Below are 13,306 nucleotides of genomic sequence, written 5' to 3'. Positions count from 1 at the left end.
CTAATTAGCATAATACTTGCACTTGCATATAATGCACAATATACTGTATACAAATATCTATCTATATATTTCTATATCCATCTATTTTTCTCTCTTTCTCTCTACCTATATATCTACATATTATCCATTTATCTATCGATTTATCTATCTATATATCTATCCATCTAACTAAATATCTATACTCATTGTGACTCATAACCTCCACAGGGTGCACCATATATTAGTATACAATTCTCCACAAACTAGGGAATTTTTAAAATGTTAAATTTTTACTTCTTAATGGTCTCTTTTCCAGGTTTCACCCAGGTCATCCTCAGTAATAGAACTGCAACATATGGAGAGAAAAAAATCCCTGAAAGTGCTCAATTTGTAGAAATACAGATAATTACACACACACACATTTCCCATTATTCTTATGATGTGCTGGGAAATTAGCTAATAAATTCAAAGTTTCATGAAGGAGCCAGTGGAATATGATCCCGTTCTTCCAGCTGAGTTCTGCCTGTAGCCTCCACTCCCCACCCTGCTGCTCTCTGGGTACGAGCCTGGCACCCACAGGACAGTCACATACAGGGGGAAGGGCTGTCTGATCATGTTTGTTGATTCCTCCCCCAACATCCCCCATTGTAACTTTAGTCTGTGATGTTGGAAGGGATTGAAAATCTTTAATTTACCCCCCTCTAGAGTCTCTCACCCCCGCCTCCTTCTGTCTCCATCAGCGGACCTGAGATACTAGTTCAGTCTGAAGGAGTTACAGCAGAGACAGGAGGACCATGACTCTAACAGCCAGCGGTATATACCATTTTATTCATATTTTATCTACCTATATTACACACACTAGTGTGTTACCATACACAAAGACAATGGAGACACGCACAACCACACGCCCACGCAGCATAATTAACCATGTATGCTGCAGAAAAACGAGAACTTCTTTGCACACATCAATACCACCAACCTTCCTGATATTATTTCTGCAGATTTCACACACACGCTACACATGCATACTCTCACACTATATATACAGACAACACACACATGCATACACACTATATATACAGACAACACACACACACACTATATATACAGACAACACACACATACACACTATACATGCATACAATACATACACACTATACATGCAGACACCACATACACCCTATACATGCAGACACCACATACACACTATATATACAAACAACACATACACACTATATATACAGACAACACATACACACTATATATACAGACCACACACACACATGCATACACACTATATATACAGACAACACAACACATACACACTATACATGCATACAACAACACATACACACTATACATGCAGACACCACATACACACTATATATACAGACAAGTCACATACACACTAACTATACATACAGACAACACATACACACTATACATACAGACAACACAAACATACACACTATACATACAGACAACACACACACAAACATACTACAGATACATACACACATATACAAACAACACATGCATACACACTACACATGCATATACACACACACACATACAAGCAACACATGCATACACACACTATACATACAGACAACATATACATACACACTAAACATACATTCACACACTACACAATATACTCACTCAAACTACACAATACATGCATCTACACAACACACAGCAAACAAACTCTAAATATACATACACCATGCACACATAAACATTACACAATATACTCCTACAACCCCCCCCCCCACACACACACACACAGGCATAAACACATAGATGATGTATAGATAAAAAAAATCTGCTAGTCATTTACTGTTCGTCTCAATGTCAGTAAATATCTGAAAAAGTAGGTGCAGAAATCAAATCAAAAATATCTTGCATGTTTGTATATCAATTAATATTTTAGACAGTTTTATTATTATAGATGCCATGTATATATATATATATATATTGCGTATATATATATATATATATATATATTTATATATATATATATATATATATATATATATATACTGTATATATATATATATATATATATATATATATATATATATATATATATATATATATATATATATATATATATATATATATATACATATATATACATCTATCTATTTTTACTTTAAAAATCTAGGTGAACTGGCAGAATGTAATATATATATTTTTAGATTTAGTATTATTTGACACCCACGTTATCAAAGTATGTTTCCATTTCTAAAAACAATAGAGAAAAAAGAAATATTTTTACTTTATTTGTATGCAAATAGTCATAGAATTATCCAAAACATTTTTGGAATTCCGTGACTGTATTGGCTTCTATCATCTGTAGGGAGGTTAAAAGTCAACTTCCACAGATGGATCTTTTTAACCTTCAAATCTTGTTTTATTAGGAGACATAGCTCATTACTCATCATACTTTTGTTAAATATCAGTCTCTGTATTAATATAATCACAGAAACATTTACATAGTTGCTGTTTAATTACATCAGAACAGAAGATGTTCTTTAAAACTGAGTACAGTCATTACTCAGTATCTAACCATCCACACAAGTTTCCAATAACAACTCTAAACATGCTTGCTTTTAATTATCAGCTAGGACAGTACACTGAGCAGATTTGTGTAATAAGACATTACTGTGTTCTGGGATATTGTTAAATCTTGGATGTGTTTTATGCAGTTCTTGGCGCAGGAAATTATTTTGTAATTAAAATCAGCACTGCAAAAACATCTTTTAACTCTATAACCACTGTATAAGCAAGAGCAACGCAAGTGGTTTTTTTTACTGATGTAGGCTAATCAATTATGGAATTTTAGGGTGCGAGCCCTCCTGGGGAAAAGGGGATAGGCATAGTCATGTGACTTTAAAAATAAAAAAGCCACACTGGCTGAGGATAACTATTATGCTGAACCAGTCAACACAGTTGATTTGCATAATCAACAAATGCAAGATAACAAGACAATACAATATCACTTGGTCTGAACTTCAAATGAGTAGATTTTTTTCTGACAATTTTAAAAGTTATGTCTTTTTCCACTCCCCCGTACCATGTGACAGCCATCGGCCAATCACAAATGCATACACGTACCATATGACATCCATCAGCTATTCAAAAATGCATACACACTTATTCTTGCACATGCTCAGTAGGAGCTGGTGATTCAACAAGTTTAAATATAAAAAGACTTTGCACATTTAGTTAATGGAAGTAAATTGGAAAGTTGTTTAAAATAGCATGCTGTATCTGAATAATGAAAGTTAATTTTGATTGAGTGTCCCTTTAAAGTGATGGTAAACTGTCCCCTTTATAAAAATAGATCCAGAATGTTAGTGATATTTTAGATGAAGTTTAATTCATCGTTTGTAATGAACATGGGCTATAACTTACATTTTAAAATAGATATGAAATTTAAATACCACATGCTCAACCGCCCACTTCAAAAGTCCGTTTTTCTGTGACCTAAAGGTTTGAATTGTTGTCCAATCAGCGCTTTTCTAAATACAGTAGATTTGCATAATCAACAAATGCATGATTAAAAGACAATGCAATAGCATTTAGTCTGAACTTCAAATGAGTTGTAGATTTTTTTCTGACAAATTTCAGTTATGTCTATATCCACGCCCACTGCATCATGTGACAGCCATCAGCCAATCACAAATGCATATACATTTATTCTGTGAACACTTGCACATGCTCAGTAGGAGTGTAATTATAAAAAGAGAGATGTGCATTTGTTTCATTATGAATGCAAATTTGTACGAATATCGGATATTGTTTTAGTTATAACGAAACAAATACCTGAACAAATGCACTAACTTAATTAAATAACTAATACAGGTATATACTAACAAAATTCATTAGTATATATGCGTAATTTAAATGAGCTTTTAAAGGTTAATACTTTCCTATGGAGCGCTGGAGAGCCGCACTAATCTGACACTTCTTCACAGAGTCCAGGGCTGCTCTAATAGGAGGATTCTGGAGCCTGCGATAAAGGAGAAGGTTATTAGTGTGGCCCTGGACTCTGTGAAGACATTTGTCAGATTAGCGTGGCTCCCCAGTGCGCTATAGGTAATTATTTCCTATAAGTGACACAGTGCCACTTGCAGCAGTTACTTGTACATTCGTTTTTTGTTAAAAATGTTAACGAATATTCAGTATTCATTTCATTTTAAACAAATATAATACCGAATAGCGCAGCAAACGAATATTCTGAAAAAATATATTTTTTAGAATATTTCTAATGGATGATTCATCTGAAATGAATTATTCACTGCCGCACATGTCTCATATATATATATATATATATTAGACTTGTTCCATTTGACAAAGGCTCTTGTTAGAGCCGAATAGTTATAGCTTGTTTAGATAATAAAGGCTTGATATTTTGAATTCCGGGTGCCTGTGTGGAATTGCCGTTATAGGGAGGAGGCTCACTCTGTTTAGCCCACTGGATTTGTGTATACTTGATATAGTGCACTGGAAAGGTTGTCACTTTGGAAGGAGAGTCCCGCCTTTCTAAAGATTTGCATATATTTTTAATAGTTGAATAAACACATAGTTAAAGTACCACTCAGGAACCACATAGATTTGCGGGTCCTGAGCAGAAATAGCCAGTGATGATATCAGCAGCAACATTCACAATTGGGTCATTTGACTGCCACTACTGCTTGGGTCATCAGCTATTTCCATTTAGGTCCAGCAGTTCGTCACAGCTCCAGAGTAGTACTTTAACTATGTGCTAAGCTATGTGAAGGGGGTTAAAACACCTAGAGTTGCAGTGTCAGTAATGATAAAATGATAGTTTTCAATAATAAATGCATGGATATCCAGCAATTGCCAGCCTCTGGGTTGGATATCTATCTATCTCTCTATCTATCTATCTATCTATCTATCTATCTATCTATATATATATATATATATATATATATATTCATTCAGATATTTACAAAGAAAGAAACCTTTAAAATAAGTTATCTCAAACAAACACTGAATTAAATGTAGAAGTCAGCCCATAGTAAGGAGTCACTAAAATCTTTAAGAGTACAAGAATTGTCTTGATTACAAAAAAAAGAAAGAAAAAGGATTACAAATTGTTTTAGAATGCCTGCCTCAAGTCATTAGTCAATCCTTATTCTTGTGGGATTATCCTGAAAACATGCAAACATTCATTTCCTTGGCAATATCGGAGCATGTTCTGAGTAAATGTTATCCTAATTAACCTCTGATATTCATCATAGTAAGCTCTTGTACTACAACTTAAAGGGACATTGTAGACACAATTATAATGCACAAGTGTATATAAGTTTATATATATACTTTGAATCCAGAAGTACTTACGAGTGTTAGATTTGGAACTATCAAAGTGTGTGTGTATATATATTTAAAGGGATAGGAAAGTCAAAATTAAACTTGCATGATTCAGATTGATCATGTCATTTTAAGATATTTTTAAATTCACTTCAATTTTCAAAATGTGCTTTGTTCTCTTGGTATCCTTTGTTAAAAAAGAATATGCACGTATCTTACACTAGCTGTGGGAGCTAGCTGCTGATTGGTGCCTGCACACATTTGTCTCGTGATTGGCTGACTAGATGTGTTCAGCTAGCTGCCAGTAGTCCAATGCTGTTCTTTCAGCAAAGGATAAGAAGAGAATGAAGCAAATTTGATAATAGAAGTAAATTGGAAAGTTGTTTGAAATTGTATGTTGTATCTGAATCATGAAAGAAAAATGTTGAGGTTTCCTGTCTCTTTAAGAGACTTTCCAACTGACTTCCATTAAATTGTACAGAATCTTATATGCACACTTTCTGAGGCGCCATCTCCTACTGAGCATGTGCAATACTTCACAGTATATACCTATGAGTCTGTTTGGCTGATGACCAGTTTGTGAATTTTGTCAGAATAAAATTACTGCTGATTTAAAATTAAGAGTAAGGGCTTTTCTATTAATTATTATTATTATTATTATGTACTCGTTGATTATGCTGTTCTACTGTATTAAAGGTAAATTGGAAATTAAAAAGAAAAATTGCATGCTCTGCCTAACTCAAAGTTTAATTTTGGTTTTCATGAATGCAAAATCCTCACATTTATCTAAGGTGAGATAAGATTGTTTGTCAGCCTGAGAGCCTGGTGTAGTTGCTAGGCTAGCTTTTGTTTTCTGTGTGTTTGAAATCAGTTTTCTTAGAGACAGGTAAACAGCAGTGATAGACAGACTTGATTAATGTGTCTGTTAGGTAATTGATATACACCGTAAAGCAGGGCTCGACAAACCCAGGAACCAGGGAGCCACTGGCTCCTAGAATTTTATCCATGGCTCCTAACTTTGAGTTATTCTCCATATATCTATATGCAATTACCTCTGTCTGGCTCCTAAATATTGTTACTGGCTCCTAATTTTTAAACAGATTTGTCGAGCACTGTCGTAAAGGGGCACTAAATTAACAATTAAACTTTCATGATTCATATAAAACCATGCAGATTTAAAAAAAAAAAAAAAATCCAATTTACTTCCATTATCAAAATGTGCACAATCTTTTTATATTCACACTTTCTAAAACACCAGCTGCTACTGAGCATGTGCAAGAATTCACAGAATATACATATATATGTTTGTGATTGGTAATGAGTTTCACATGATTCAGTGGGAGGGGAAATTAAAGTAACTTTGAAATTCAGACTAAGTGCTCCATTTGGTTTCTGAGACACCAGCTCCTACTGAGCATGTGCAAGAGTTCACAGCATATACATATATATGTTGGTGATTGGCTAATGAGTTTCACATGATTCAGGGGGAGGGGAAATTAAAGTAACTTCGAAATTCAGATTTAGTGCTCCATTTGTGAAGCTGTGATAGCAGCTTCGGAGCACAGGCTATTAAATTGTTTTGTGTCTGTTGTTTATGCAAATCTACTGTAGTTAATGTAGTTAATGGAAAAGACATAGGAGGGATATAAAGCATTTTGAAGTGTATATAAGTCACTAACAGTACTACTGAATTGGATGTTTTTAGCTACATATTATTGCTTTGCTGGTTAAAGTGTATTCCTGTACTCCAGTGGAGTTATGAGAATAATAATGTTAAGCCAATGAGCAACTGGTCCCTGAGAATCATTTAAAGGGATATGAAACCCAAACATTTTTTTTTTTTTTTGTGATTCAGATTTTAAAAGAAAAGTTTCCAATTTATTTCTATTATCAAATTTGCTTAGTTCCCATGATATTCTTTGTTGCAAAGATACCTAGGTAGGTATCTGGAGCATTACATGGTAGGAAATAGCACTCTTGCAAATAAATAACATTCTTGTAAAACTGCTGACATATAGTGCTCTAGAAATGGGCCAGCTTATGCACCTGTTTCTCAACTAAGGATACCAAAAGAACAAAGAAAAAATTATAATAGAAGTAAATTAGAAAGTTGTCTAAAATTGAATGCTCTATCTGAATCATGAAAGAAAAATTTGGGTTTCATGTCTCTTTTAACATAAACACATATTTCATGTTTGTTTCAATATTGTTTTAGGCCACTTCCACTTAACCCTTTCCATGATAATCATTTTAACATATATATTTTAATGAAAATATTTTGAGTTTATTTTAGATTTAAAGGGATATAATTTTTTTTTCTTTGTTGAATGTAAAAGTGGGCAGTTTAACCCCTTAACGACCATGGCATACCCTGTACGTTGCTGTTCGCTAAGGGTTTTCTTGGGTATAATAGCACGGGTTCCACCACGAATGGCGTGACCTCACTATTATACCCTCCTTCATGCTGGCCACCGCAAATAGTGCGGTCTCGCCACTGGCGGCAAGACTGCGCTCTTACAGATTAAATCCCCATAGAAAGACTCAATGTTGCTGGTCCTTAAAGGGTTAAAATGTACTTAATGTATTTATTTGTATTTCTTTTTGTAAAACAGATATTCTTGTACTGAGGATGTGCAGAAAAGGTTCTGTGGAAAAGCTGTTAGATAGTTGCTTTTATAATCCTATATTCCACATAGCCTTGTTTGCACAATCTCTTTTTTTTATTTAATAGTATTTATATCCAACAAAAGGAATCGCATAAAAAACCAAGATATGCCATGCAAATCCATTTGCTACTTAAGGCAGATAATATATTAACATTGATCTAATATATTCTGCAATCAATAGTATTATAAAGGTTTCTATAGTTAGAAACAAGACATTCAAAAGATCATAAACCCTTATCTCATCATTCAAATACCAAATTGTGTTTTTTTCCTTGCACAATCTTTTTTATTGCCTGTTTTATATCTGTCTCTAATTATCCTCAGAAAAAGAGATAGATAAGGGAAACTCAGGTTCCATTGTGGTGGCATCCATTATCTTATATTAAAGGGACAGTACACTGTAACATTGTTTTTATATTAATGTATTTCCAATGACTTGTTATACCAGATGCAGAGTATAACATTTATGATAAATTGCATTTCCAGGTTTATTTGTGTATATGGAGTAGCTGGTTTTGTGCTTTTAAACCGCTGCCTATTACAATGGGTTGAGCTTCAGGTAATATCAGATCTCATTATGTTATCACTTTATGTACACAGACTTGCTTCCTTATCTTATATTTGTCTGGAAAAACAAAGCTCAATACATAGAGAGAACACTGAAAAAATATAATTGTATCCTGCACCCCATTGTGAGTGTCATTTCTTCTGCTGGCTGTGTTTACATAGGCTATTTCAATAGCTGAGACTCCAGTATCAAAACTTTCAGTACAGGTTGGGAAACCACAAGCTAAATTAGCTATTTCAAAGGCCAAAATAGGGGTAAAGGAGCTACTTGTAACAATTTAATACACTGCAGCAGGTAAAATGGATCATTGGGAACAGTTTAAAAGGTAGAACATTTTTGGGTGAACTGTCCCTTTAACTAAAATACTTAATAGAAACTAAACTTTTATACATATCTTCAATATTTAAATAATTATTATCATTTTAAAAATACATTTACATAATATTCTCAGACAAATCTTTGCTTTGAATACATCATTATAACTATCATTTATTTACTCACTGTTTAATATCTGTTTAAGACTGAATCTGTACAGAATTACATGGATTTGAAGAAACTGGAGTTTAGCGCAGATCATATGCTTATATTAACCTTTTAACGCTGTTATGCCGTTCTATTCCGTCATAATTACACTGGGCTGTAAAGCCGTTATGCCGTTCTATTCCGTCATAATAACACTGGGCTTTAAAGCCGTAATGACGGAATAGAACGTCATAGCCAACGGCTGTCCTGAAGCCTACTGTGCTTCTCAGATTTGATCGCGGTCTGGAGGGCGTTCCTAGGGTTATAGGAACGCCCCCCAGACCCGATCCAATAATTGAAATCTTGCGATCGTGTGCACGATCGCGTGATTTCAATTGGTCTACATCGGAACAGTTGTTCCGATGTAGACACTTTAACCCCGTCAGGAAAGGGTTAAAAGAATGAATACGTAAATAAATAAATGAGTAAATAAATAAAACGGGGGACACAAAACAAATAGCAGGGTTTTTTAGGCACACGAACATAGGGACATATATTTTTCAAGAAAAAAAAATTATGAACCATTTTAATGCCCTTTTTAGATAAAACTAAGAAAAAACATACATTTTCCTATATCACCTGTCACAGAGGAAGTGAATATAAAATATTGCCTTTTGTATCTTTGTGGTTTAGCATAATGAGGGATTTCCGTAGCTCATGCCCAGTTTAAATAGTTTAAGCTAAGTCAAGATAAGAAATATTTTTTATAGGTATTTTAATTATTCTTAAAATTCATGCTATTTATGTTTCATACTTAAAGTATGTTAATATGTAACAGTAAATGCATTGAATATTATAGGTACAGAGTGGGAGGGGCCGGGGATTCGGAATTACCAGAAAAGTTTAAAATATATACCATACACTTATGCATTTGTTAACCCCTTCCCGTCTTAGGACGTTCCATAGCGTTTGGCTGTACTGATGCCATAACGACTTCCTATATGGGATCGCGGACTGGAGGGCATGCCTAGCATCATAGGCACTCCCCTGACCCGATCTCATCATTGAAATCACGCGATCGCATGAACGATTGCGTGATTTCAATTCTCTATTAATTTAATATACACGTTTATACTTTATTTTCTGGAGTTAATAATTATATCTTCACTGTTGTATCTTTTCTAAGATACAAATAAGTATCTTAATTAAAGGGTAAAATTATATATTTGTGTATAATTTTTATTTATTATTTTTATTTTTTTAAAACAAGAAATATACAATATATACAGCTTTATACTTTTATCACCAGATGTTTTTGTTTTTTTTTGTGTGTTTTTTTTTAATAAAGCTTCCGGGCCAACAACATTAAAGGGACATTAAACAGCTGAGTTTGTAATATAATGTGTTTGTAGTAAAACAAAACAAAAAAACATTGCAATATACTTTCATTATTTATTTTGACCCATATTTAACTATTACTATTGTATTCTTTCCATTTCCCCTAAGTTTCTTTAATGTAATGGGGCTGCAATATTGTAACCTAAGTTTCCCCTTATCTCTATCTTTTGTCGAGGATATTTAGGGACAGATAAAAAACCCGGTAATGAAGTGTCCAGATACTGAAATGTCCAAACAATGTTCGAGGGGAAACCCTGTTATATGGATACTTTATCATTGCTATATTCTGCACAGTAATGGTTTGCACAGTTCAGTGTTTGGATACTTTATTTCCTGTTTTATATCAGTCCCCTAATTGCCCTCAGCAAAAGGGAGAAAAAAGAGGGCCTAGGTTCCAACATGGCAGCAACCGTTAATTTATAGAAACTAAAATACTTCATAGAAACTAAACCTTTACACTTATTTGTTCAGTATTTAAATGACCATTAATTACAGTAGGTTTGCTTAATCAACAAGTGCATAATAATAATTAAAAAAACACAATGCAATATCACTTAGTAATTTTAAATAAGCAGCAGATATTTTTTTTCTGACAAATTTCAAATTTGACTTTGATTTGCTGGCTCCTGTATCACATGCCAGCCAGCAACTAATTACAGACTCATATACACTGTGAATTCTTGCACATGATCAGTAGTAGCTGGTGCCTCAGTAAGTGTGTATATAAAAAAAGATTGTGCACAATTTCAGACTGGAAGTAAATTGGAAAGTCTCATAAAACTACATGCTCTATCTAAATTATGAAAGTTTAATTATGACTTTAGCATACCTTTAAACAACTATTTGCTATATACACTAATGATGTAGTATTTATTTACTCTTATGTGATATGAAGTATTTATTAAACCAGAAGCTGATGATGTTTAAAGATAGTTTTATTGTTTTTTTATTTGGTGATACTGACATACTACATTGAGTAACTGTATAGAGCAATATTATTATTACCATTTACTGCCAAATTACATAGAATGTAAAAAAAACAGAAAAAACAACAACAGATGCATTAAACAGACAAAACAAAACCAATTAAAGGGACATGAAACCCATTTTTTTCTTTCATGGTTCAGATAGAGAATACAGTGTTAAAATGTTTCCTATTTACTTTGTTCTCGTTATTCTTTGTTGAAGATATATCTAGATAGGTAGCATGCACATGTCTGGAGCACTACATGAAAGGGAAATAGGGTCATCCAGTGCTCTTGCTAATGTATAACATTGTTGCAAAACTGCAGCCATATAGTATTGCAGACACTTGCACACTCCTGAACTCACCTTCCTGCTTTTTAACAAAGAATAACAAGAAAACAAAGCAAAATTGATAAAATAATAATAATTGTATGCGCTGTCTGAATCATGAAAGAAAAAATATTGGGTTTTACATCCTTTTAACCCCTTAAGGACCACAGCACTTTTCCATTTCTGTCCGTTTGGGACCAAGGCTATTTTTACATTTCTGCGGTGTTTGTGTTTAGCTGTAATTTTCCTCTTACTCATTTACTGTACCCACACATATTATATAACGTTTTTAGAGTTTAGAGTTTAGAAATACCCAATGTTTACATGTTCTTTGATTTTTTAGCAAGTTATAGGGCCATAAAGTAGCACTTTGCTATTTCAAAACCACTTTTTTTCAAAATTAGCGCTAGTTACATTGGAACACTGATATCTGTCAGGAATCCCTGAATATCCATTGACATGTATATATATTTTTTTAGAAGACAACCCAAAGTATTGATCTAGGCCCATTTTGGTATATTTCATGCCACCATTTCACCGCCAAAGGTGATCAAATAAAAAAAATTATTCACTTTTTCACAAATTTTTTCACAAACTTTAGGTTTATCACTGAAATTATTTACAAACAGCTTGTGCAATTATGGCACACATGGTTGTAAATTCTTCTCTGGGATCCCCTTTGTTCAGAAATAGCAGATATATATGGCTTTGGCTTTGCATTTTAGTAATTAGAAGGCCGCTAAATGCCGCTGCGCACCACATGTGTATTATGGCCAGCAGTTAAGGGGTTAATCAGGGAGCTTGTAGGGTTAATTTTAGCTTTAGTGTAGTGTAGTAGACAACCTCAAGTATTGATCTAGGCCCATTTTGGTATATTTCATGCCACCATTAATTAAAAGGCTGCTAAATGCCACTGCGCACCACACGTGTATTATGGCCAGCAGTTAAGGGGTTAATTAGGGAGCATGTAGGGAGCTTGTAGGGTTAATTTTAGCTTTAGTGTAGTGTAGTAGACAAACTCAAGTATTGATCTAGGCCCATTTTATGATATTTCATGCCACCATTTCACCGCCAAATTCGATCAAATAATAAAAAAAAAAGACGTTAAATTTTTCACAATTTTTGGTTTCCCACTGAAATTATTTACAAACAGCTTGTGTAATTATGGCACAAATGGTTGTAAATGCTTCTCTGGGATCCCCTTTTTTCAAAAATAGCAGACATATATGGCTTTGGCGTTGCTTTTTGGTAATTAGAAGGCCGCTAAATGCCGCTGCGCAACACACTTGTATTATGCCCAGCAGTGAAGGGGTTAATTATGTAGCTTGTAGGGTTAATTTTAGCTTTAGTGTAGAGATCAGCCTCCCACCTAACACATTAGACCCCCTGATCCCTCCCAAAGAGCTCTCTTCCCTTCCCCACCCCACAATTGTCAGTGCCATCTTAAAGGGACACTGAAGGCACAAAAAAACTAATCACAGCTAAAAAGAAAGTACAAATTTAAATATATTTACAGTGCCTTATCTGTTTAAATTATTTACTGTTTGTAAGATATTTGGCTTTGAAAATTGAACACTTTCCAAACCCACTCCGT

General features: G+C 33.9%; 1 protein-coding gene across 1 annotated transcript in view; it reads left to right on the top strand.

Moving 5' to 3' along the window:
• The first annotated feature begins 727 nt into the window (after positions 1-727).
• The window catches only part of LOC128662236 (lysophosphatidic acid receptor 2-like), a 91,354-nt gene continuing 78,775 nt past the window's right edge, over positions 728-13,306 (top strand). Inside the window, exon 1 of the mRNA XM_053716057.1 lies at positions 728-792. Within this exon, the coding sequence (XP_053572032.1) occupies positions 774-792 (19 nt within the window). The 5' untranslated portion in view covers positions 728-773. The remainder of the gene's footprint in view (positions 793-13,306) is intronic.

This window comes from Bombina bombina, chromosome 6 (genome assembly GCF_027579735.1).
Source record: "Bombina bombina isolate aBomBom1 chromosome 6, aBomBom1.pri, whole genome shotgun sequence".
NCBI classification, from domain to species: Eukaryota; Metazoa; Chordata; class Amphibia; order Anura; family Bombinatoridae; genus Bombina; species Bombina bombina.
This window is presented reverse-complemented; position numbering and strand designations above follow the sequence as displayed.